We start from the raw sequence: 27,681 nt of genomic DNA, 5'->3' as shown, positions 1-27,681 counted from the left end.
ATCAAATCAATCCACCAATAAAATGATATGCTCAAGGAGAGAATGCCTGACCACCCACAATTAACTTTATGGTTTCCCCATGTCCCTGCCTGAAAAGCAATCATATTTTATTTAAATGCAGGAAGAGAACTTCAGTTAAAGCAGAGCAGGCTCAGAAAAAAATCTATCAAAACCTAACCAACTCTCTCCAAGTGACTGGTTTTCCCTCCCTTAAGCACTGGCATAAACTGGGTCCACTTAAAAATAAATACTTTCTAGAAGAAAAATTGCCATGCAGGCCTGGGGCCCTATCTGCCTTCTGCTGATCCTACAATTTGTCACATCTGGCTGCCAGAAGAAAGGTGAGACTTACAGGTGACATTCAGGGGTGGGCTTCAAAATTTTTAGCAACAGGTTCTCTGCCCAGTTGCTGGGTGGACATGGACATAGTGGGCATGGTCTAGTTGGCCTCTTGCACCACAGTGGGGAGGGGCATTTTGTCCTCCCCGGGATCCAGAGGCTTTCCTCGAGCCTCTGGGAGGGTGAAAATGGCCTGCCTGGTCTCCAGAGGCTCTGTGGAAGCTGGAAACGGTCCCATTTCTGACCTTTCCGAACTTCTGGGAGGCCTGTTTTTTGCCCTCCTTGAGCCTCCGCGCACACCCTGCACTTACCTGCATACAAAACGGGCCACGTGGGGCAGTGGTGGGATTCAAATTTTTTTACTACCGGTTCTGTGGGTGTGGCTTGGTGGGCATGGCAGGGGAAGGATACTGCAAAATCCCATTCCCTCCTCACCCCACTAACCTGCTTTTCAGCTCCGTTCTCCTGTGCAGGGCAACACAAGAAGACCCAGCCAATCAGCTGGGACTCGGGAGGCAGAGAATAGATGGGGCCAGTCAGAGGTGGGATTTTCCAGTTCTCCGAACTACTCAAAATTTCCCTTACTGGTTCTCTAGAACTGGCCAGAACCTGCTGATTATACCACCTCTGTTGTGGGGATTCCTGGGAGGGACAGCTAGGAGTGGGATTTGGGGGTTCTCCAAACTGTGCAGAATCTTAGCTTGAGGCTCTCCCGAACCCCTGGGAACTCCCAGCAGCCCACCCTTGGTAATGTTTTTCCTTTGGCCACCTATCATCCTTGGTGCAACTTCTTCTCTATCTGGGATGTTAGGCAACAGCTGCAAAATGGAAAGGTTGCAGAGGAATGACAATTGAGCTCACATTGCAGAGTGATGTTATTTTATGTTTCGTTTATTGTTTGTTTTGGAGCACTGAGAATGTACTTCAAGGGAAGGCTGGTGTGCACCTGTCTCACAAGTTTAAGCAAATCAGTGACAAACTAAACATCTTTAACCAGGTCACTTATTCAGTGCTACCTTAGTACGACAGTTACATAGTCTGTTGTTTAGTGCATTGTGTAAAACCGGAGAAGTTGGTAAGTTTACAGTTCAATGAAAAAAACTAAATAAATAAATTCAGGAATTGAATGAAGCTTGCCCTTTGTTAACCGGTAACAAATGTAGCATAGATCAGCTATTTTGCTGCAATTTCACAAACAAGACTTCAAATGGTTTTGATTCTCTTTTCAAAATGAAGTTTAAAGTACAAAAATTACATTTTCTGTGCATGGACTTGATGTTTTTCAAGGTAAGATTAAAGTCTCTGCAATATCTTTGTTCTCCCATTTTTCAAATACTTTCCAGAACTACCACGAAAATGCAAACTACCGCCAAAGAAAGGAAAATGCAAAAAATCATTGGAAAAGGTTTACTATGATCCCGAGGAAAAAACGTGTCTGAACTTCACTTATGGAGGCTGTGGTGGCAACAGAAATAATTTTGCCACTATACAGGATTGTTTTTACAAATGTAAAAAATTTGGTAAGGAGCTGCCAAGACTTGCAAACGTTTGAACTCTTAATTTGTTTATTTTAAAGGTATTTGAAGATTTATTTTCATGCCTCATGCTGAATCATTCTGGTCCCTCTTGCACAATTTGTAATTATTGTTATTGGGTTTCTCTGGAAGATTTGGGTGTGTTTGTGCATTTCTTTTATTACTATACAGACAGGGCTGGGATTCCATTTTTTAACAACTGGTTCTGTGGCCATGGCTAGTTGGTGGTCATGTGACTGGGTGGGCGTGGCCAACTCGACATCACTCATGTCAAGGGGCGCTTCTCCTCACCTGGCCTCTCATGACAGTGGGGATGCTGCAACAGTGATAAGTGTTAAAAATGGTCATAAGTCACTTTTTTCAGTGCCGTTGTAACTTTGAATGGTCACTAAATGAACTGTTGTAAGTCAAGAATTACCTGTACAAAAATACAAAAAGCTTCTTTGCTTGGAAAAAGCTGCACTAAATACCAATCATTAGATTAAAAATACTTGCAAGTCAGAGTTACAAATCAGGCAGGGTGCCAGAGCACCTTGAGGAATTAAAGTAGTTAAAATGCAGTGATAACTATCAGCAGCCAACTCTTGCTCATAAAGTGAGACCCTTTAGCAGAGAGGTCGTTTAAGCTCTCCAGAAAGAGCACAACCAGGAGAAGCAATCCATTTGCACCACTAAAAGACACCAGCTGGTCACACTCACCTCACAAGATAGCCTAAGAAAATCATCCATGTCCCCCAGAAAGGCAGTAAAAAAATCAGTGCCAAGCTTGCATCCTGCCTCTTGGAAGTACACCCCAAAAGGACAGTGCCAGATACCACGAAAGCAGTGAAGGAAGACACCCCCCCCTCTCCAGATAGAAAAAGAAACCATGAGGCAGGAAAAAATTCAAACACAATACAAATAATTACATCACAACAGTAGCTGTTGCTTGTTGAAGCTGAATAGGGAAAATTATCTCATCAATAAACACAGGATTAAATGTCACCAAGCACAGAATTAACCTTCATTCAAAACCAGTTTTAGACCAAAACTCAGATAGGGTGTGTAAACTCATGTTTGAATGTCAATCTTTCTAACTAGCCAAGAAGCCTTGCTGAATGTCACTCATCTTGGTTCCCTGTCATTAAAAGCTTCTTTCTGACAGCTCTGCTTCATTATTCAATTATTTCTTCAAAGTACTGATTGTCCAGGGAAGTATTTCCTCCCAACAGCAGTGCAAAAATCTTAAAACAACGCTTTCCCTTTAAGAAAGTCAAGCCCCAGAAGCTCCGGAGACAGGAAGTCTAGGTGTACTGGCAAGAATGTAATAGGGGTGGAAAAAAACAAAAGGAGATTGCTTCTAACTACCGGTTCTCCAAACTGCTTCAAAAGTTAACAAGGGGTTCTATAGAACTGGTCAGAACTGGTAGAATCCCACCCCTGCGTGCAGATAGTCCTCAAATTACAATCACAATTGAGCCCAACCAGAGGTGGAATTCTACCAGTTCAGGCAAACCTGTAGCTCTGAAGATCAGCTGGGAGTGAACCGGTTCGCTCTGAAGATCAAGGAATTTCCTCCCCGCCCACTGATCAGCTGTTTTCTGAAGATCAGCTGTGCCACACGATTTAGATGAGCTAGAAAGCAGGAAATTGTCGGATTTCTTACATTCTAGCTAATCTAAATTGCGCGGCACAGCTGACCGTCCCACCCACCCCCGCTGTTGTACTGCTTTGCTCAGGAGACTTCCTGGAGGCCCAGGAGGCAAAAAAAAAAATGCCCACCCAGTCACATGGCCACCTGGCCACACCAACCTAGCCACACCTATCTAGCCACGCCCACAGAATCAGTAGTTAAAAAATGTGCATCCCACCCCTGAGCCCAACGTTTATGTTGTTAAGTGAAACCTTTGCCAAGTTGACTTTTGCCCCATTTTACAACCTTTCTTGCGACAGTTGTTAAGTGGATTATTGTAGTTGTTAAGTTGGTAACATGGTTGTTAAATGACTCTGGCTCCCCCATTGACTTGTCGGAAGGTCGCAAAAGGGGATCATGTGACCACATCTGTCATAAATATGAATCAGATGCTAGGCACCTTAATTTTGATCATGTCACTATGAGGATTCTGCAACAGTTGTAAGTGTGAATAACTGTCATAAGTTACCTTTTTTCAGTGTAACTTTAAATGGTCACTAAGTGAACAGTTGTGAGTTAAGAACCACTGGTATATCAGGTGATGTTCTAAGCATTACCACCTAGTTTTGTTTTATCTACATTGTTCCTACCATTCTGTTTAATTTATGGATGTTTCTGTTTTTTTTGTTTAATGCTTGAACATCCTCATGAATATATTGAAATTATGTTGTTTTACTTTTAAGCTCCTCATTAATCCCCATATATGATACGATATAAAAAGCAACCTTTTTATTCGACAAACGTTATTCTAACGAGGAATTTTTCCTGAATGAAGGTTTAGACCAGTGATCCCCAACCGTGGCCCGGTACCGGCATCAGCTGGGCACCGCAGCCCGGAACCGGCATCAGCTGGGCGCCGCCATCTTTTTTTGATGAAAACGTGCTTCCGGTGACCTCACCAGAAGCATGTTTTCATCAAAAAGATGGCGGCGCTTAGCTCGGTGAGCTTTTACGGGTAGAAATGGCTTTCTACCCGGAAAAGCTCACCGAGTAGCTGTGCCGCCATCTTTTTGATGAAAATGTGCTTCCGGTGAGCTTTCTACCCGGAAAAGCTCACCGGAAGCACTTTTTCATCAAAAAAAGATGGCGGCGCCCAGCAAGCCAGCGGCCCGGTAGGACTTGTTCCGCGGACCGGTATCGGTCCGCGGACCGGTGGTTGGGGACCCCTGGTTTAGACAATGTATTGGGGCTGATTAATGTTCTCCTATCTTTGACCTTTATTGAAAATGATATAAAATACAGGTAATCCTCAAGTTACGACCACAATTCAGCCCAAAATTTACGGTGCTAAGTGAAACATTGTTAAGCGAGTTTGCTCTCTTCTCCGTTCCTCTCTGTGTGCCCTAGGATGAAGAGGGGTTGGGCCTGGGTCTTCCTCTGAACTCCCTCCCTCTTGTTCTACCTCTCCCCTGCTCTGCCCAGCCGGACTTGGCCCTTCCCCAGTTTTCTCCACAGCCAACAGAGCCACACTCCCACTCCCTGTCAGCTGTTCATCTTCCTCCTCGGATTCAGACTCCGACAGGGGCATGACAGGATGCTGCAACAGTCATTAGTGTGAGAAATGGGCACAAGTCACTTTTGTCAGTGCTGTTGGAACTTTGAACAGTCACTAAGTGGATTGTTGTAAGTTGAGGGCTACTTGTGTATTATTTCCAAGCAGGATATTAGCATCTAATATTCACTCAGTTGTCTCTGATTCTTAGATCTTATGGTACCCCTAGAAAACGTAGCTGGAAATATTGACTGGAAGAAACGTACGTATGCTGTTGTCTGTTCAGTATATTACAGGGACTCACAATGAAAGCGTGTGTGTGTGCCTGTACGCAAAAGGCAGGGGTGGGATTTTACCAGTTTGCACCTATTTGCTAGAACCGGTTGTTCACATTCTAAGCAGTTCGGAGAACCGGTTGTTAGAAGAAATTACTGGCCTAATCCTGTAAGGAAGGCAGGAAGGAAACATTCTGGTGTTGCTTACAGAAACTGCCTCTCCATTAACCCTTATTACATTCTTGGCAGGACTAGACTTCCTGTCTCTGGAACTTCTCTGGAGTTTTTTACTCCTCCTTTGCTGGTACTTTGCTTGTGTGGAGTGACCATTCCAAGTTACAATGGCACTGAAAAAAGTGACTTATGACCATTTTTCACACTTACGACTGTTGCAGCATCCCCACAGTCATGAGAAGCCAGGGGAGGAGATGCATGCCTCGATGTGAGTGATATTGAGTTGGCCACACCCAGCCAATCACATGACCACCAAGCCATGTCCACCCAGTCACATGACCACCAAGCCACGCCCACCACCTAATCCAAGCCCACAGAACCGGTTGTTAAAATTTTTGAATCCCATCCCTGGCAAAAGGGTATCACACCACAAGAGACAGGCTTATGGCCATTGGCAACAAGAACAGCAGGGATGGATAAACTTTTGTTTTTCAAGTTGGCTGGAACACACTAAAATTGGGTAGGACTGAAATAATAGGTGGATGGACCTCCTGCCTACAGGTAGTCCTCAACTTATGACCACAAGTGGACCCCAAATTTCTGTTGTTAAGCAAGACATTTGTTAAGTGAGTTTCAACCCATTTTACAACCTTTCTTGCCACAGTTGTTAAGCGAACCACTGCCGTAGGTAAGTTAGCAACCCCGCTTCTAAGTGACTCCAGCTTCCCCATTGACTTTGCTGGCGAGAAGGTCGCAAAAGGGGATCACGTGACTTTGGGACACAGTGACGGTCATAAATATGAACCAGTTGCCAAGCATCTGGATTTTGATCACGTCATCAGGGGGCTGCTGCAAAGATTGTAACTATGAAAAACCGTCATGTCCTTTTTTTCAATGCCGTTGTAACTTTGAACGGTCACTAAATGAACTGTTGTAAGTCGAAGACTGACTGTATTCCTATCATTTTCTTTTTCTGGCACCCAATTTACGTTGAGGCTTCTCTGTGTTCCTGGCATCTTCCCAACTGTGTGTGTTTTGCTGTGCTTTCAAGTCTGCAATTCCTTCTCCTGCCCTGTCAAGTTAATTACAGTAGTGTGGTTTGTGTGGATTTTTAGTTTCAGTTTGTATTTTCGGACTGAATTTCCTCCACTTAAAGGCTGTTCCTGAGAGAGTTTTTCTCCAGCTGAAGATAACCTGGACATTGGGGGCAAAGTTGGAGATAATTAAAGGAACTCTTCTTCCTTATTTAACTGTGTTGCCTTTGTGCCATGCCCTGGGTCATCACACTTGAGGATGAAGAAGGAAATATTTAGCTTCTCATCCAAGAAACTTAATCAGTTGTGATGGTGAGAGATGGAAGGGGGGGGGGGTTAGAAGGATAGGTACTGATAATTAAGACAGTATCCTTCCATCCACCACCACCCCTGCTATAACAACTGATGAAGCTTCTTGGGTGAGAAGCAAAACATTTTTCTTCTTCCAAAAGGAAAAAACGAAACAGTCCCATTGCCTTTTGAAAAAAGCACCTTTATGAGCTGGACGACTGAGACTCTCCACAGACTACGTAGGGAAGAATTATGGGGAGGGGTTGTCCTTCACCCTATTTTCTTACCTTTCAGTTACATCCAAGAGATGCAGATTAAATCCCAAAAAAGGATGGTGTCAAAAGCACAGTACTCGATATTATTATGATTCTAAACTCCATCGATGCAGAGCGTTTAATTACCATGGCTGCGGAGGCAATGAAAACAATTTTTCAAACTATATTGATTGTTTATTTTATTTATTTATTTATTTATTTGATTTGCCAATTGTTTACAAGATAATAAGTATAAATGTATACATAGTTGTGAATACATGAAATGGGTACATATAAGAAAAATAAAAGAATAAGAGAAACAATAGGACAGGGACGGTAGGCACGTTGGTGCGCTTATGCACGCCCCCTACAGACCTCTTAGGAAAGGGGTGAGGTCAATAGTAGACAGTCTAAGGTTAAAGTTTTTGGGGTTTGGGGAAGAAACTACAGAGTCGGGTAGAGTATTCCAGACATTGACCACTCTATTGCTGAAGTCGTATTTCCTGCAATCAAGTTTGGTGCGGTTTACTTTGAGTTTGTATCTATTGTGTGCTCTTGTGTTGTTATGGTTGAAGCTGAAGTATTCATTGACAGGTAGGACATTGCAATGTATGATTTTATATACCATGCTTAAGTCAGACCGAAGACGGCGTAATTCAAGGTTTTCAAGTTCTAGAATTTCAAGTCTGGTGGCATAAGGTATTCTACAACGAGTAGAGGAGTGGAGAACTCTTCTTGTGAAATATTTCTGGACTTTCTCAATTGTGCTAATATCAGATACGTAGTGTGGGTTCCAGACTGATGAACTGTATTCGAGTATTGGTCTAGCAAATGTTTTGTATGCTCTGGTTAGTAGTGTGATATTACCAGAGAAAAAGCTACGTAGGATTAGGTTAACAACTCTTAATGCCTTTTTGGCTATGTAGTTGCAGTGGGCTCTAGCACTTAGATCATTAGAGGTGAGTATTCCAAGGTCCTTTACAGAGCTTGAGTCATCAACAAGATCTTGACTATTCAGCTTGTATTTTATTTTCTGATTTTTTTGCCAATATGTAAGACAGAGCATTTATTTGTTGAGATTTGAAGTTGCCATTTGTTTGACCACTCTGATACATAGTCAAGATCTTTTTGTAGGGTAGCAGTATTGTCTGTGGTATTGAACAGCTTTACATCATCAGCGAAGAGAACGCAATTGCTCTTAATATGATCACAGAGGTCGTTTATGTAGAGTATGAAGAGAGTTGGTCCTAGAACACTGCCTTGGGGAACACCACTATTGACAGGTACTGGATTTGATAGTACGCCTCCCGATTTTGACCATTTGTTGTCTGTTTGACAGGAATGCTTCTATCCAGTTATTCAGTTGTCCAGAGATACCATAGGATTTTATTTTTAGGAGTAGTTTGTCGTGTACCACTGAATCAAAGGCTTTACAGAAGTCTATGTAGATTGCATCTATTGCTTTGCCCTGGTCGAGTTGTGTCGTCCATATGTTTTTGCAGTGTAAGAGTTGCAGATTACAGGATAGTTTTTTTCTGAAACCAAATTGTTTATTGGAGAGTAGGTTATTTGTCTCTAAGTGAAGGATGATGGATTGGTTAATAATTGATTCCATGACTTTACGTGTGATGTGTTTGGTACGTTCCAGACATTTTACGTATTTACCCACCAACAACACCTTCACTTCTGTTCTAGTGTAATTCAGGGGTGTCAAACTTGATTTCATTGAGGACCGCATCAAGGTTGTCTTTGATGTCAGGGGGCTGGGTGGCTGTAGTCATGGTGATGTCACCAGTGTTTTGGGGGCACCTGTGGTGGCCTGAGTGCTCGGCCAGCAAAAACAGGCTCCTGAGCTCTGTTTTTGGTTATGATAGCCTACTAAAACCCTCTGCCAGTGAAAATGGAGCTCGGGAGGGCCATGTGCAGCCCCTGCGAGCTCCGTTTTCACTGGCAGAGGCACTGCAGGCTGGTCCCTCGTTATTTTCAGGGTGGCCCCGCGGACCAGTTCTAAGTAACTCCGAGGCCGGATCTGGTCCCTGGGCCTTGAGTTTGACACCCCTGGTCAGAGGTGGTATTCAGCAGGTTCTGACCAGTTCTGGAGAACCGGTAGTGGAAATTTTTAGTAGTCTAGAGAACCGGAAAATGCCACCTCTGACTGGCCCTGCCCCAGTGGTGGGATTCAATTTTTTTTACTACCAGTTCTGTGGGTGTAGCTTGATGGGCGTGACAGGGGAAGTACAGTAAAATCTCCAGTCAAAGGTGATATTCTCTGGTTCTCTGAACTACTCAAAATTTCCACTACCGGTTCTCCAGAACTGGTCAGAACCTGCTGAATACCACCTCTGCCCTGCCCCCACCTATTTTCTGCTTCTCAAGTCCCAGCTGATTGGCTGGGTCTTCTTTTGTTACCCTGCACAGGAGAACGGAGCAGGAAAGCAAGTTAGTGGGATGGGGACGGAATGGGGATTTGGCACTCACCTTCCCCTGCCACGCCCACCAAGCCACACCCACCACGCCATGCCATGCCCACCAAGCTACGCCCACAGAACCAGTAGTAAAAAAAATAGGAAAAGTTAAAGGTATGATCTACAATACTAGGCAGAAGGTCACTTATAGCAGTAGATTGCCCAGGTGATCCAGGTAGAGAGGGGAAGAGAGGTTATAGGAAGGTAGGACTATCATAGCTTCTCCAAGCTATCTTGCAGCTTGCAAGGGCAGTCTAGAGATGATGCTTCCATGCTAGTACTGAAGATAGATTCAACCACGGAGTAAGGAGTAATTGTCTGTTATCAGGGGTTCCCAGATATTTGAGAGAGGCCTTACTTACAAAGATTTAAAAAGGCAAAAAAGAGAGAAAAGAATCAAATGTCATGGTATTGAGGCCAAAGCGGTACCTTTTGTATGCTTTCAAATCTACTACTCCTTGATAAAAGAAAGGAGTAAAAATGTCTGTATATCTGATAGCATCATCACATGGTTTCCCAAAGCCTTCAGAAGCTGGAGCTTTGAGCTTCTGAAATATTGTCTGGCTGTGTATGATATCTAAACCTGTCCTGTGGTTGTATTACTGCATCCAATCTGGCCCATGATGTAGATAAGTATAGTAATAATGGATGTGTTACTGTTGGTTGATTCATAACATCTTTCTTTTTCTTTCTTTCTTTCTTTCTTTCTTTCTTTCTTTCTTTCTTTCTTTCTTTCTTTCTTTCTTTCTTTCTTTCTTTCTTTCTTTCTTTCTTTCTTTCTTCCTTCCTTCCTTCCTTCCTTCCTTCCTTCCTTCCTTCCTTCCTTCTTTTCTTTCCCTTCCCCTCCCAACCCTTCCCCTCCCTTCCCTTCTCTTCCCATCCCCACTTGCTGCCATTCTTCCATTCTCTTCCCTTCCCTTCTCTTTTCACAACATTGCCAGTACCATTTTAGGATACCTACCATGATAAGAAAGGTGGAATTCCTGAACTCTTCAAAGTACAGCCTCTCCAGTCTATTTTGTGGGATAATTCATAACTTTTTGAATAAAAACATCTTTGTTCCATGCTATCTATCTCTGTCTGTGCGGCTGAATTTCCAAATTATTTTGGTAAATTTAAGATTGATTTTCAAATGGACATATCGCTCAGTTTGTTGCTGAAGGGCCGTACACTTGGCAACACCAAGGTTAAATTGATCAATTTTATTGTTTCACTGTGTCCATAACCAAGACAGTTGTGTTTTTAATTTAAGCACGGAAGGTGCTTTTTGCTAAAATAGAGCAGCTGCAGAGTCACCCTGTAATTTCAGAAATCTCTTAGAGAAATGATGAGATGCAGACGTCGATAGAGGAACACGATGTCCCAATGTTCAAAAAGGGAAGGAGGGCATAATCTACAGTTCAATTAGTTTAATATTTATACTGGGCAAGAAACCAGAAAAGTTTGTCAAGCAGCATGTTTGTGCCTAGTCAGAAGTAATTGCTACCATTATCAAGAAAGCACGAGCTTCTATCACGAACATTTTGTCATGGGGTAAGTTTATTGTTTTTTTTAATGACAGAATGACACACCCCCTAGAATCGGACATGACTGGACAAGAGAAACCTTTAAGTCCTACGCTTATAACCATTCATGTGATGATCATTTGAAGTTACAACAACACTGGAAATGATGTCTTATGACCTCTCCTTGCTCTTACGATGGTTGCAGCGTTCCTGCAGTCATGTGATCAACATTTGGACATGTGAAACCTGACATCAGATTTGAAAAGTAGAAAAGTAAGCTAAATATGAAGAAAATTTTTGGACAAGAAGTGCAGTTAAGAGGTAGAATAGTCTTAGAAATGACATGGACTCCACCCTACCACCAGCTTTCAAGCTGGAGATAGAGGACCATGGAGTGTGGATTGACCATGATTTATAACCTTTCCAGCTTGGTGGACTGGCAGGGTCCACCAAGCAGTGGTGGGATTCAATTTTTTTTACTACCGGTTCTGTGGGCGTGGCTTGGTGGGCATGGCAGGGGAAAGTTACTGCAAAATTCCATTCCCTCCCCACCCCACTAACCTGCTTTCCAGCTCCGTTCTCCTGTGCAGGGCAACCAAAGGAGACCCAGCTGATCAGCTGGGACTCGGGAGGCAGAGAATAGATGGGGGTGAGGCCAGTCAGAGGTGGTATTTGCCGGTTCTCTGAACTACTCAAAATTTCCGCTACCCTTTCTCCAGAACTGGTCAAAACCTGCTGAATACCACCTCTGGAGTGGAGAGAAGATGGTTCCATGTGAACAGCAGGCACACGCAACTCCATTTGTACAAGCCGCTGCTTGCATAGGTGGAGCTTTGTGCGTGAATAAGAGACCCACTACTCACACAGTTGCTCACACAAGTGCCCATCACTCATGCAAATGGAGCTTTGCACAGGTGCACACTCACCCAATGTTTGTGTGGCCCTGTACTGAATGGGCCACAGCCCAATAGTGGGCCATGGCCCAGAGGTTGTGGAGCCCTGATTTATAAGATCCCTTTCAACAGATTCTGGGAAACCCTGATTGCAACCAGCTCTTAATCTTTGCTATTGCTGTGGTTATTAGTGCTACTAAAGGCATCTTTTAATGGTCAGCTGAGACAAAGCGTTGAAGGTGGCATTAGTGGCAATTATTTTACTGTAGGTGAACTCCCAATCAATGGGCTCAGTTGCCAATAGCAATAGCAAGAAAATCTAAAAATAAAAAAAGACTAAACTAAATGTTGATTTGTGTGTGTGTGTGTGTGTGTTTTCTTCAGATCAACAATGATCCCCAGCTTGGGGGATAAAAACAGCTATCATTAGTAGCAAAGTTTTATTTAGAAGAGAAAAGAATATATATATTTAAAAAACCAATACCAAATTGTTTGATCCTATTAACCAAGCATGATTCTAAATAATGAAGTGCAGTTAATAAGTTTTAAGCAACAGCACTAGCACATAGATTTATATACCGCTTCACAGTGCTTTACTAAGCGGTTTTACAGAGTCAGCCTCTGTCTCCCAACAATCTGGGTCCTCATTTTATCCACCTTGGAAGGATGGAAGGCTGAGTCAACCTTGAGCCAGTGCGATTTGAACTGCCAAACTGCTGGCAGCCAGCAGTCAGCAGAAGTAGCCTGCAGTACTGCACTCTAACCACTGCGCCACTGTGGCTCTTAGATGAACAACACGATGAATTCATACAGGAGCATAAAGGTGAATGATGAAGATCTTGACTTTAAAGAAGTCGAAGATATGCATGATTGTTTTTGCATATTCAACATAGAGAAAGTGGAGGGACACTGTGGCCCATATGTGAATGTCATAGGGAGTGTGGGTATGATGTTACTGAGGAGTAGCATCATTTTTTGAAAGAACAGGATGTTCTCTTCATCAGTTGTGGGCTGGAAACCTGGTAGTAAGAAGGCCACCTGGTTGACTTAATGATTGCATGGTGTCCTGAACTAAAATGCAATCAACCTTAACTGAACAGCAGTTTAAATATAGTGAACTAAAATAGAACAGGTTCAAAGCGTCCCTATATGACTATTGAAAATTAATCGGTTCCTTTGTCAGACGTAATATATAAGGAGACACTTGGAAGCCAGCACTCTTGTGGGGCACTTGCCATGCAGAACTGGGGCGCCATCTGTCTTATCATTCTCCTGGAACTTAACACACCTGGTTCTGTGCGGAAAGGTACGGTTTATAGACAAAGTGCTTCCATTCAGCCACTTCCTGAAATGCATCCAGGCTGTAACTTTTATAATTTCAGAGACTGTACATTTTGCAAAGGGCTTCGGGTTCAGCTAATCTTGTGCAATTCTTGTATGATTTCTTCCATTCGTTTCTTGCTTTGGGGAATTCCAGAACTGTATTATTATTTTTTTCTCACTGAGTTCTCACAATTCCCTTATTCTGGATTTATTGAATTAGTCATAATGGGTGGATAATTGCCACTTCATGTGAAACAAAGGCAAGTTTTATAACTAAGTGGATTAGGAAAAGTCTAAACCAGTGGTTCTCAACGTTTTCTGCACTATGGGCCCCCTTTAAATACCTTTTGTAGCCATGGACCACGGGCATGGACCCCCCAAGACTTAACTCAAGATTTAAATCATTCAAGCCTTTGCAGACCCCCTTTGATATCACAGCCCCCCAGGAGTCTGTGGACCACAGATTGAGAACCCCTGGTCTAAACCATAACTAGTCGTTGTGCTGAACACAGTTGTTGCAGAACACTTTGATGGAGGCTCGATCATCTTTCACTTCTGCAGTTAGCTGTACTCAGCCACAATCTGGTTTAACACCATGTGGCCTAATGTTCTGAACAAACCCAACTTGGGTGGTTAGTGGATGGGACTATGTGTTGTGTGAATGCAGATAACATAGTTCATGAACATGGTCTAGTGAACTACAGTAAAGTGTATCATAGAATCAGATCACAACAACCCAAGCACATTCAAATGGGTGAGTCACACATCTATAACCTATTGCAGTGGTGGCTAACCTTTTCCACGTTGCGTGCCAAAAGTGTGTGCGCTCTTTCTCACATGCCTGCACCCACAATGCAATATGTGCATGACTCCGCTGCCCCCCCTGCGCATACGTGTGCAACCCCCACACGCCACATGCCTCTGGGTATGAGCACACGTCTCCCATGTATGTGTCTCCCCTGCGCATGCACGCCAGACACCCAACAATCAGCCGGCTGGCGGGGGGCGTGCGCGCATGCACACTGGGGCTCTTCAGGGCAACATCTCACGTCCCAGCAGAAGTGGCATGCGTGCCATAGGTTCGCCATCACGGATCTATTGGCTAGTTTTTGTGGTTTCATGTGTTGTGTGAATCCAGGCATTTAATGAGTTTATAGTTCAGGAACCATCCCGTTCCTCCTATGGTTTTATTCAGGAATCAGTGAAGCATGTTGTGCTAGAACTCAGCCAGTTATTCATGAAATCAGTGAAGACCTGCTGTTTTGCAGGAAATCCAGAAACATTGTTTTAAATAATAATAATAATTTATTTATTTCAAAAGTAAGCTTAAAGTACTTCAGGTATACCGTAAGTCAAAATTTATATCTGCATTTTTCATAAGACGAGATTAATGTGTCTGAAACAACTTTTTCCCCTTCCCCTCCCTTTCTTTCCTTCCAGTATTTCTGCCTAAAAAATGCAAATTACCACCCAAAAAGGGAAGATGTAATGAAGACTTCGAGAATTTTTACTATGATCATAACAGCAATATGTGTAAGACCTTCATCTTTGGAGGTTGTGGTGGCAATAAAAATAACTTTGTAAATCTGCTGGATTGCTATTATACATGTAAAAGATTTGGTAAGGCCACTGAACCTCTTCCCTCTTAAACTTTTTAAAACTGATTTTTGAAATGCCTGTTGTATGTATTTATGCTCCATCATTTTAATTCCTCTTCGCTGTGTTTTTGGTCATCACTGGCATAAAAAGTTAGAAGTTGTGACTTAGTATTTTTTAATTTAATTAACCCATAAATAAGGCTTTCAATTTAATATTATTCGCATACTGGTGATAGGTCCAAGCACTGTAATTCAATAAGTTATTGCATAACTTTAACGTTATCACTATTGTTCTGTTTAATTGATGAAAATTTGATGTCTCTTGCTTTTCTCATCTCATTCTTGACCTCTGCTGCCTAAATCAGGGGTGTCAAACTCGATCTCATTGAGGGCCACATCTGGATTGTGTTTGACCCTGTGGGGGGGCCGTGGCTAGAGGGCATGGATAGCTCAATGTCACTCATGTTGGGACACCTATGGTGGCCCAAGTGCTGTGCCAACAAAAATGGAGCTTGTGAAAGCCACACTCGGCCCTCCTGAGCTCCATTTTCACTGGCAGAGGCACCGCAGGCTGATCCTTCACTGTTTCCAGGGCAGCCCCGTGGGCCAGATCTAAGCCTTGAGTTTGACACACCTGGTCTAAATGATCCAATAAATAAATGGCATCATTTTAGGCTCACTGTTGTCAAGCACAAGCAACCAGAGCCACTGAAGAGTAGTTAATATCAGTAACTTTATTGTCTTTCGCCTATGTTACAGGAATCTCACCACACTGCTTGCCTTCTCCTGGGAATGACCAGATAAAGCTTCATGGGGGGAGGTCAAGCTTATGCCTCTTGTGGCTGTGCAGCAACTCTAAGCTAGGCCCACTCTTGATCCCTCCTTCCACATTGTTATCTACTAACATTGCTGTCTCTATTTTTATTTGTAGGCTTCTTTACTGCCTGGGAAAATATCGTGGGAGAGATACAATGGAGGAAAAGTAAGAGTTCCATTGTTATCTGCACAATGAACTCCAGGGAATTCATAGTTAAGTGATGGTTTGGCTGCCTTTAAGTAAACAAGATAATTTCATTACTAGCGTCACATTTCCACAAGGGCATAAAGGATACACATGCTGCGATGTTTGACCTGAGCCCAAACAGTGAATGAGTCCTGGGGAAAGTGGATGGGACAGCTATTCTTTTTTTTTTTCTGACACCACCTCTTCCTTTTCTGATAACCTCCTTTCTCTGTTTATATTGCCTGTTGGAGTGAAGCAGGTTGCATGCTGTTTACATCTGAAGAGCAGATCTTCCTTCCATGGCATAGAATATGCAGAATACTTTTGCTTTATAATATTGGGGAGCCTGTTAGCCTGATGATGGGATGGACCCTAGCTTAGATGTAGAGCATCTGTTCCACAGGCACAAGGTTTGAGAGTCAATCAATATGATGGTAGAGAAAGAGTTGGCACACATGATTTTAGAACCAATTACAATATTTTTTTGGGAAAATGTGGGAGTATTATTGTATGAGATGTCAGAGGATTGGAGAAGAACTAATATAGTCATGGTCTCAGAGCAGGGCTCCCAGACGTAAGCTGATTAGATCTGGCCAGATTTTGTCACCCCAGCAGCTGAATCAAACACTGACACCCTCTCAGGTCCCTCCTCAGCCAACACTGATCCTGCTTTAGCCATCTTGGGTGTCAAGAAGTAGGGAGAAACCCCTCCCCAGCCTGAGAATCTCACATCCTATTAAGTAAGGACCTCACAAGCAAGATGCTGACTCTGCAAACAAGCCTGGAGCCTCATTCATGGTAACTATTGAGCAAGGAAAGGTTCGGCTGTACATGCCTGCAGGGAGAAGATTTAGAAGGACTACCTTCTGTTGCTTGAAACCAACTTTGACATCTGGATTTGCACTTTGTTTAGTCTTGCTCTTGACTCCTGCTCTGTTTTCAACCTCAGAGTGTTCCTGACTAAGTCTTTGACTCTTCCCTTGGTACTTTTGACAACATTGTGTGTTTTCTGATTATGGACTATCTATCTTGAATTATGTCTACTCCTCATCCTACAATAAGCTGTAATGAACATACGTGGTCTTTCTCTAGCTTCCCATTTCCTCTTCTGTCACTTCTCCTGCCCATCAGCTGTCATTTCACCAGAAAAACATCCTGATGCCTTCACAAATCTCTAAATGCTCTACTCCAACAGTTCCTTCCAAAGTGCATATTCTCCTCCCCAGCATCTCTGCAAGCCTTGTCCCCAAGTGTCTGCATCACACTGCATTTTGACTTGCAGTTGCATGGGGGGTTACTGTAGAAGCAGTGGTGGTGCAGTGATTAGAATGCGGTATTGTAGATAACTCTGCCCAAAGCCTGGAGTTTGATTCTAAGAAACTCAAGGTTGACTTAGCCTTCCATCCTTCCAAGGTCAGTAAAATGAAAACCGAGATTGTTGGGGGCAATAGGCTGATATTGTAAGCTGCTCAGAGAATACTGTGTAAAGCACTATCGAGTGGTATATAAGTCTAAGTGCTAGTGCTACTGTATTCCTTTCACTGAAACCAGGACAGGAAAAAATGTAGTCTCACAATTCAGAAAAGGAAAGAGGGGGTAAGGTATAGACCTGTCAATTTAGTATCTATACTGAGCAAGGAACTAGAAAGGTTTGACAAATAACATGTGTCTGAGTAATTAATAAATGTACTATAACTAAAAGTCAGCATGGGTCTGTCAAGAGCATATTATATCAGAGGGCTGTCAAACTCCCGGCCCAGATACGTCATATGCTGGCCATGCCCACGTCTGGTTTAGCAAAGAGGGAAAAAGTCCCCGTATGTCACGTGACACCACCGTTATGACCTGAGTTTGACACCCCTGTTATATCAGATTAACCTTTTATTTTGGGGGGACCACAGATAGTTTGTGCCATAATCTTTCAGTTCTGAAATTTTTCAGAACTTTTTCAGAATTTTTCAGTGTTTTTTTCTAATTCATCTTCTATTCTACTATCCCCTAGTACACAACAGCTATCCAGTTTTCTTCTTTTCAACCACAATTATCTCTCGTGCATTATGAACTTATAAGCGAAGATGTTAACAGTTCATATTCAGAAATCCCACAGTATTTTAACCTGCTTATTTTCAACTACTTTTTCAACTATATGTTCTCACCAGTTTTTCATTACTGGCATGTGATAATTTTCACATATGTTCCAATGAATCATTCTGGCAACTGCATTATATCATTGTTTATAATAAGTTCGTGTGGTCTTCATGCAGGAGGGTATGATCTACGGTTTCTTCTGTTTCTCTGCACAACCTGCACTTTGAATCATTTGATAATTTTTCAGTTGTGGTCTTGATTGCGTTGTTTTGAAAAGCTCATTCTTGTGCAGCCAAAATCAAGTCTTTAGTTGTTGTTGATGTTGTTGTTGTTTCTAAAAAATAAATTTTATTGATTTTACAATTAAAACAAACCACAACACATATATAAATGAAAGAGAGAGAAAGAAGAAAGGGAGAAGAAAATAGAAAGAAAAAAAATAGAAAACAATTAAAAATATTCTCATCTTCAACAGTTTGTAAGACCTCTTTTTTATCCTTATTTTATGCCATATACACACACCTAATCTTTACATATATCTGTGTATCACTACTATGGATTTATCCTATCCTCTTTTGCCTTTTAGTGTGAAGTCTATATTTGGTCTATCCATTTGTACCAGCAGTTCCAGCTGTTGTAGTATATTGAAGTGTCTTTATTTTTTAATGCCAAAGTTAATTTGTCCATTTCTGCACAACTTGAAATTTTTTGAATGATCATCTCCTCTGATGGAACATGAGGCTGCTTCCAACATTGTGCAAAAGCCAATCTGGCCTCTGTATTATTATATATTTCACTTTTTTTGATATTTGTTTATCAAAGATCCCTAACAGAAAGGACTCTGGTTTGAATTCGATCTGTTCTCTTGTCATTTATTCCAGCCAATTTCTAATTTTCTGCCAATATTTTTGAGCTTCTGTACAGGACCACCACATATGGAAAAAAGTTCCCTATTTTTTTTTGGATTTCCAGCAATTTGGACTCATATTGGGGTGCATCTTCGCTAATCTCGAAGGAGGAAGGTGCCATCTATAAAACATTTCATAGGCGTTTTCTTTGTATGCTACCTATTTTGTAATTTTATTATTTCTACCCCAGACCTTTTCCCATTCTGTTATGGTGATGCTACGTCCTATATTCCTACTCCAGGCTATCATGTTCCCTTTTACAATTTCTTCTTCTCATTCTACTTCTAATAAATAATTATAAAATTTTGTTATATATTTTTTTTTGCCTGATCCTAATAAAATTTTATCTAATTGCTGAAGTTTATTGTTAATTCCAAATTCTTTCTTGTCCTGTTTATATCTACTTTGAATTTGAAGATATGCCCACTGATCAATTTTTAGTCCCCGCTCTTGAAGTTCTTGCCACGATTTCAAATTTCCTTGTGTATCCAATAGATCCTTATATTTAATCATTTTAGTGATATCCAGATTATTTGGGTGAATCATCGCCTCCATTGTTGAAATCCAAATTGGTATTTTTAAATAGTGTTTTTTCCGTATTTTCTTCCAATTAGTTAATAATGAGTCTCTGATTAGGTGTCTGTGAAAATATTTCTGGCTAGTTTTCCCTACATCCCATAAAAAAGCATGCCACCCTCTTTGCAAGTCATGGCCTTCTAAGAATAATATTCTTTTATTGGTTAAATTCACCCATTCAACCATACTAAAGAGGCTGCACTATAATACAACTCCCAATTTGGAAGTGCCAGCCCTCCCCTGCTCTTCATATCCTGCATTGCCTTTAAATTTATTCTAGGTTTTTTCCCTTGCCAGATAAATTTTACAGTTATTTTATTAAGTTCTTCAAAAAAAAAAATTGTGTACTTTGATTGGGATCGTCTGAAATATATATAGGAATTTTGGAAGAATATTCATTTTAATAGCAGCAATCCTGCCTAATAATGAAAGTTCCAGCTTGCCCCATGTTTCTAAATCCTTCTTTACCTGTTGCATCAATTTATCATAATTATTTTCCTTAAGTGTCTTACAATGTGCTGTCAACCATATTCCTAAGTATTTAACTTTCTTTATCACTTGTATTCCCATAACTTCTTCTAGTTCTTTTCTGTTTTTCTGTTAAATTTTTAGTCATTAATTTTGTTTTCTTCCTATTAATTTTAAGTCCTGCTACTGCTCCAAATTGTTCTAATTCATTCATCAATTTTTGTCCTCTTTCTATTGGTTCCTCAATGAAAAAAATCATATCATCCACAAACGCTTGCAACTTATATTCTTCTTTCTTAACCTTTAACCCTTTTATGTCTGGGTTCTGTCTTATTCGCATTAGTAATGCTTCTAATGATAATATGAAGAGCAGGGGTGAGAGTGGGCAGCCCTGTCTGACTCCTTTTTCTATTTTTATTGGGCGGGTATATTCCCCGTTTATTATAATATTAGCCTGTTGTGTATCATAAATGGTTGTTATAATGTTTTCAAATTTGGTGCCTAAATTCATATTATAAATTTTTTGGATTAAAAATTGCCAATTTAAATTATCGAAGGCCTTCTCTGCATCTAAAAACATAAGTGCAATTTGTTTTTCAGGGTGGGCTTCGTAAAATTCTAAGACATCTAGTACTATTCTTAAGTTGTTCCTGATTTGTCTGGTCGGGAGAAATCCATTTTGATCTTCATATATATGCTCATTTAACATTCTTTTTAGTCTACTTGCTATAATAGAAGTGAATATTTTGTAATCAGTATTTAACAATGAAATCGGCCTATAATTATGTATATATCGGGGATCCGAATCCTCCTTCGGGATCAGCGAAATCAATGCCCCCCTCCATGAGTCCGGCATCCTGGCTGCCAATAAGACGTCATTAAAAACTTCCACTATAAGAGGTCCTATGTTCTGCTATTGCCTTGTACAACTCCCCTGGAATCCCATCTGGTCCCAGGGGTTTATTGTTTTTCTGGTTCTCTATTGCTGATTTCAATTCAAACCAAGTAATGTCTTTGTTTAATAATTTTTCCATTTCTTCCCCAATTGCTTTATCCTTCACTTCATCTAAATCATTTCTTATTCTATCTACGTTAACTTCTTCCTTTTTATATAACTCTTCAAAATACTTATGGGCAATTTCTTTTTTCTGTTCTATCTCCTGTTGTATATCCCCCTTTCCATCTATTAGCTAGTATATTAATCTCTTTTCTTTCCTTTTTTTAGTCTATATGATAGCCATCTCCCTGGCTTATTAGCATGCTCAAAATAAGTTTGTCTAGTTGTATTCAAATTTATAATCATTCTCTCTTTTTCAATTAAATTCAGTTTATGTTTAGTTATTATTATCTGATTTTGCAATTTTGAATCCTTTGGGGTACTCTGTAATTGAGTTTCTAATTCCTTAATTTTTTTGTTGTAATTTGTTTTGCTGGGCGTATTTTTCCTTATTCCTCTTGGCGTTATAAGAGATTGTTATACCTCTTATTACTGCCTTCATTGTATCCCAAATGTTTTGTTTCGTAGTTGCTCCATTATCATTTTCCTTTAAGAAATAATTTAATTTATCTTTGAGTTTGTTGGTGTATTCTTTTTCTCTTATTAACTGAGTATTTAACGTCCATCTTTTCTTGGGTTTTTCCCTACCCTTCCATATAATCTGAATTGGATTGTGATCTGCCCATTCATTAGGTAAAATTTCAATCCCTTTTATCTCATTTGCTATTTCCCCATTCATCCATGCCATATCAATTCGTGTCCATATTTGATGAGGATTTGAATAGAATGTAAATTGTTTTTTCTCGGGATGTGATCTTCTCCATATATCAATCAAATTTAACTCGCTTCTCGGCCTTTTGGCTAAGATCAAGTGTAGTATCTGTTCTTATCAGTTTGATGTTGTTGTTTTAATGTTCCTGTTGGAAGCCATTGCCAGGGTTTATCTTTATCCACTTTTTCCCTTGATCTTTTGTACAAACTGATCTTGCTATATGCTTTTCCTTGCCAGCATTGTTATTTTTTAAATCACATTATTTCAATGTTCATGTTTTGTTTCCTGTACATCTACTAAGTTTCCATTTTTTACTTGCACCAATGCTTTTCTTGGCTGTCCTTTGCATAAATTCAACATATATTGAATTTTTTAAAAATGAAAAATAAACAGGCAAAGACCGTTTATTTTACTTGAGGTATATCTCTACCTCCATTTCTGCAGGACAAATATAACCTTTAAGAATCACTCTAGAAGGACAGAATGCACAATGAACTGTCCTCCGTTTTCTTATTATGATTATTATGTTTATGGCACTTAATCCACCTTTCAAGTCCTTCTCAAGGAGCTGGGCTAGGCAGTTATTGTTGCTTGATATTTTCATTTCTGCATTTCAAAAAAGAGATGTAACAGAGCTTTAGTTTCCAATACCCGTTTTCCTTTTAGAAACACCGAGGAATTGCAAATTACGGGCCAGGAAAGGAAAATGCAAGGGTAAAATTCCTCGCTATTATTATGATGCCTTCAACAAGAGATGCCGATTGTTTACTTACGGTGGCTGCGGAGGAAATACAAACAATTTTCAGACCTTCGACCAATGCAACAAGGCCTGTGATGCGTTTGGTACGTTGAAACAATTTTATATTCCCCTGCCCAGAATTAATTAATTAATTGATTATCACAATATAAAAAAGAGGTTGAGACTCTAGAAAGAGTGCGGAGAAGAGCAACTAAGGTGATTAGGGGCTTGGAGACTAAAGCATATGAAAAACGGTTGCAGGAATTGGGTATGTCTAGTCTAGTGAAAAGAAGGACTAGGGGTGATACAATCGTAGTGTTCCAATATTTGAGGGGCTGCCACAAAAAAGAGGGGGGTCAACCTATTCTCCAGAGTACCAGAAGGCAGGACAAAAACAAAAGATGGAAACTAATCAAGGAGAGAAGCAACTTAGAATTAAGGAGAAATTTCCTGACCATGAGAATAATTAATCAGTGGAACAACTTGCCTTCAGAAGTTGTGGATGTTCCAACTCTGGAGGTTTTTTAGAGAAGAGATTGGACAACGATTTGTCTGAAATGGTATATGATTTTCTGCCTGATCAGGAGGTTGGATAGAAGAGTTGCAAGGTCCCTTCCAACTCTATTGTTCTGTTACACAGAGACATGCAGTTGCATTTCTCTTTTTAAAATTATGCATGTGCTTAATACACCTGCAAGGTAAAAATTCTATATTTATTAAATACTACAAGATGCATTTCATAAGAGTTAACCATTTCCTTCTTGTTGGAAATGTAATTCAGGAACTGAAATACTAAATATATGGTCTGGGCTTGTCATGCTCTTCCTGGATTTTAAATTAGCCCTTTAATGACCAAGCAGCAAGGAAAGCAACCACTGAGAAATTTGATATCATTTCTTTGAATTGTTTTGCTTATGAATGACATTTTTAAACATTTTAAAAATATTTTATATTATGAAATTTACAATAGATACTATACTATAAATTGCATTTTGAGCAGAGGTGGAATTCAGCAGGTTCTCACCAGTTCTGGAGAACCGGTAGTGGAAATTTTGAGTAGTTCAGAGAACCGGCCAATACCACCTCTGACTGGCTCCGCCCCCATCTATTCTCTGCTGATTGGCTGGGTCTTCTTTTGTTACCCTGCACAGGAGAACGGAGCTGGAAAGCAGGTTAGTGAGATGGGGATGGAATGGGGATTTTACAGCATCCTTCCCCTGCCATGCCCACCAAGCCACGCCCACAGAACCAGTAGTAAAAAAAATTGAATCCCACCACTGATTTTGAGGTCATTGTTTCTAGGACAGAAACCACTTTGTGACTGTTTCTGGATATGTTTTATATTTATCAGAGAGAGAAGGAGAAAGAGAAAGAGAGAGAGAGAGAGAAGCATAGCCCCTCTTCCCAAAAGCAAAGTTTTAAAAAATTGTGCTAAAATGTGCCGTGTGCTACTATAGATTTTCCACACCGTTTGAAAGTTCAAAGATCTTTCCTTCTGTTGTCTTCAGCAAAGCATTTGGGCTCAGTTAGGTGAAAATTGTAAGATTTGTAGTTCTAAGATACCTGGAGACTTTAGGGTTGGAAAATATCACAGTACAGATTGAGTTTATTATCAGGAAGAGGTGCCAGTTGAGGAATACAAGTGTGATTCTCCTTATTTTCTATATCTGGAATTTTGAGAATACCCTTTGGGAATACTTTATGGGAGTTGCAGGTAATCACAAATTGCTCATCTCCTCAAAGACAGAGAGAGAAGCTTACTTTTCTACTCTGTCTTAGGCTCTCTCTCTTTCTCTCTCTCTCTCTTTTAGTCTCTCTCTCCAATTTCTCTCTCTCTCTCTTTCTCTTAGTCTCTCTCCCCACCCCTCTCTCAATCTCACATTCATCACACACACACACAACACAGACACAGACACACACACACACACACATTTTTGTGGCATATATATTTTAACATGCAGTTGCGGGGCTAAATGAAGGTAGTGGTGGTTTGGGTTTGGGACAGGCAAGTGCTGATTGAATACTAGTTCTGTTCAACCTCTTTAAATTTGTAAAATGCAAACATCTTCATGCTTACTATCATCGCAATGCCTTCAAACAGTCAGAAGAGATGTGGTTAATCTGAACTTTTTTTTGAAAAAATGGGAAGAATTGGAAAATGGCAAGGATAAACACAGGGGTGGGATTCAAATTTTTTAACAATCAATTCTGTGGTCATGGACTAGTTAGTGGGCATGGCTTGGTGTTCATGTGACTGGGTGGGTGTGGCCAATTCGACATCACTCACATTGAGGGGCGCTTCTCCTTGCCTGGCATCTTGTGACTGTAAGGATGCTGCAATGATCATAAGTGTGAAAAACGGTCATAAGTCACTTTTTTCAGTGCCATTGTAACTTTGAATGGTCACTAAATGAACTGTTGTAAGTCAAGGATTACCTGTACAAAAATACAAAAAGTTTCTTTGCTTGCAAAAAGCTGCCATAAATATAAATCATTAGATTAAAAATACCTGCGAGCACAAATCAGGCAGAGTGCCAGAGCACCTTGAAAAATTAAAATAGTTAAAATGCAATGATAACTATCAGCAGCCAACTCTTGCTCATAAAGTGAAACCCTTTAGCAGAGAAGTCATTTATGCTCCCCAGAAAGAGCACACCCAGGAGAAGCAATCCATTTGCACCACTAAAAGACACCAGCTGGTCTGACTCATCTCACAAGATATCTAAGGAAATCATCCAGATTTAAGGAAAGGTCACATGTCCCCCAGAAAGGCAGTTAAAAATAAGTGCCAAGCTTGCATCCTGCCTCTTGGAAGTACACCCCAAAAGGACAGTGCCAGATACCACTAAAGCAGTGAAGGAAGACACCCTCCCCTCCCCAGATAGAAAAAGAAACCATGAGGCAGGAAAAAAATTCAAACACAATACAAATAATTACATCACAACAGTAGCTGTTGCTTATTAAACCAATTACCAGAACAAATAGACACAGCAACCAGCCAGATTTCCCAACCCAGTTTCTTTTCAGAAACAGAGATTAACCCTTTTCCTTCCAAACAAAGCTGAATAGGGAAAAATATCCCATCAATAAACACAGGATTAAACATCACCAAACAAAGAATTAAACTTCACAAAAAACCAGCTTTAGAACAAAACTCAGAAAAGGCATGTAAACTCACATTTGAATGTCAATCTTTCTCGCTAGCCAAGAAGCCTTGCTGAATGTCACTCATCTTGGTTCCTTGTTATTAAAAGCTTCTTTACAGCAGCTCTGCTTCCTTATTCAATTATTTCTTCAAAGTGCTAACTCCAACAGGGGAGTATTTCCTCCCAACAGCAATGTAAATAGCTTAAAATAATCCTTCCCCTTTAAGAAAGTCAAGCTGTCAGGTTTCCAAGTGAAATGGCTACACATATCTCAATTTCAGGCTCCACACAAGCAAAGTAGCAGCAAAAGAGAGGAAAAAACCCCCCCAGAGAAGCTCCGGAGACAGGAAGTCTAGTCCTGCCAAGAATGTAATAAGGGTTAACAGAGAGGCAGTATTTGTAACAACACCTTACAGGATTGGGCCTGTAAAGTGGAAAAAAGAGATTTCTTCTAACAACCGGTTCTCCGAACTGCTTAGAAAGTCAACAACCTGTTCTAGTAAATAGGTGCGAACCGGTAGAACCCACCCATGGTTAAACACCTAGAAGTGTCCTTAAATAACATACTTTTTCTTATCCCTACTGTAGGAGATACTGTGAAACCTTTGTCTCCAGGTAAGAGCTCCATTGTGGATTTCATTTGACCTTTAAGATATATGATGGCTTTGGACCTTGTATCACTTGCTTGTAATTTTCCTATGTATGTGCTTCACTTCTTGATATATTTCACATTGGCTTCAAGAAGTTTGGATTTGTCCATAATTGTACGACTTGAATTAACACACAACCCATGCTTCCATTAATTTCCAAGGAGGCACAACTGCTTCCTTTGAGCTTTTTCAGATGGGGAAAAGTGGAAGGTAGGACAACTTCAGAAAACTGTACTGGAAAGATGTTCAAAGAGGACAACTCCAACACCACCCTCTACTTTGCAGCACTAATGTCTGCTCAGAAAAACCACACTAAGCCCCCTGAGAATGAGATAGAAAACTTGAAAATGTAGAGAACAGATTTATGGATAGTTATCTTTATTGCTTGGTCAACATTGTCAAGAGTCGCTTCTGCAGTTTCCCTTGTTGTATATGGAAGAAAACATTCAAGCTGTTAAATAAAAGCACACTTTTATACACACCCCTCTCTTATTTTCATCTTCCTGAATCTCCCAGAAGCCATGCTAGATACGTGTGACCAACCATTCAATGTTGGACCATGCAAAGAAAACTTTACTCGCTTTTACTACGATCGCACTACCAAGATTTGTAAACCATTCAAGTTTGGTGGCTGCAACGGCAACAGAAACAACTTTTTGAATCAGGAGGATTGCATGCATGAGTGTAAACCGGTATAGACCGAGGTAAGCGCAAAGAGCTTTTGAAGAATTCCCTGCAGAGTTTCAGCTAGCCTCAGAACTATGCTGCTTGGCTAAGTCATTGTATTGTGATGCTCCTAATGAGGATCCCTTTTCAAGGCCAGTTACCCCACAGGTTCCTACTGTTTTCTCAGTCTGCAGAAGAAAAGAAAGAGATCTAGTATTCTTTGACCACCATCCTTGTATGATTATAGGTAGTCCTCGAGTTATGTCCACAATTGAGCACAACATTTGTGTTGCTAAGTGAAACGTTTGAGAAGTGAGCTATGGCCCACTTTAACACCTTTCTTGACACAGTCGTTAAGTGCACTTGGTAAGTTAGTAACAGGGTTGTTAAGTGAATCTGACTTCCCCATTGACTTTGCTTGCCAGAAGGACGCAAAGGCGGATCAGAAGATGGCAGGACACTGCAACCGTCATATATATGAACCAGCTGCCAAGCATCTGAATTTTGATCATGTGACCATGGGGATGTTGCAGCGGTTGTAAGTGTGAAAAACAGCCATCGGTTGCTTTTCTTAATGCTGTTGTAACTTTAAATGGTCACTAAATGAACTGTTCTAAGTCAAGGACTACCTGTACTCTAGTAGAATCCTGTTGCCCAAGAAAAGGCACTTGACCTGCCCTTCATACAAATGTGACAATTTGGACGGTAAGACCTTTCTGGCAAAATAATACAGGTGTTTTGTGGCACCTTTAGTCTTTACATGAGGAACGTGTATTCCTGTGACCAGACCTATTGAAAATTCAGCTCAAGAATAAGAT

General features: G+C 40.7%; 1 protein-coding gene and 1 pseudogene across 1 annotated transcript; both read left to right on the top strand.

Moving 5' to 3' along the window:
* Positions 1–271: 271 nt before the first annotated feature.
* LOC148130045 (actinia tenebrosa protease inhibitors-like) lies at positions 272–27,297 on the top strand. The gene is made up of 11 exons (XM_087969821.1): positions 272–341; positions 1,683–1,859; positions 5,250–5,300; positions 7,107–7,268; positions 8,689–8,703; positions 13,113–13,235; positions 14,693–14,785; positions 15,782–15,832; positions 22,329–22,505; positions 26,136–26,162; positions 26,714–27,297. The coding sequence occupies exons 1-11, from the start codon at positions 272–274 to the stop codon at positions 26,893–26,895; spliced, it is 1,128 nt and encodes a 375-aa protein (XP_087825947.1). The 3' UTR covers positions 26,896–27,297.
* Positions 21,732–21,849, top strand: LOC113421019 (U2 spliceosomal RNA; annotated as a pseudogene).
* Positions 27,298–27,681: the final 384 nt, after the last annotated feature.

This window comes from Notechis scutatus, chromosome 7 (assembly GCF_049901735.1).
Source record: "Notechis scutatus isolate UNSWTSFEM ecotype Mainland chromosome 7, rNotScu1.2, whole genome shotgun sequence".
In the NCBI taxonomy this organism is placed as follows: Eukaryota; Metazoa; Chordata; class Lepidosauria; order Squamata; family Elapidae; genus Notechis; species Notechis scutatus.
The sequence above is the reverse complement of the archived record's forward strand: the minus strand, read 5'-3'. Positions and strand labels throughout refer to the sequence as shown.

Bases quoted from the DNA above. Each gene is read 5' to 3' on its own strand.
- LOC148130045 (XM_087969821.1), top strand. From the start codon at position 272: ATGCAGGCCTGGGGCCCTATCTGCCTTCTGCTGATCCTACAATTTGTC. The intron at 15,833-22,328 runs GTAAGAGTTCCA...TTTTCCTTTTAG, and splicing joins AGAGATACAATGGAGGAAAA to AAACACCGAGGAATTGCAAA. The intron at 22,506-26,135 runs GTACGTTGAAAC...TCCCTACTGTAG, and splicing joins CAAGGCCTGTGATGCGTTTG to GAGATACTGTGAAACCTTTG.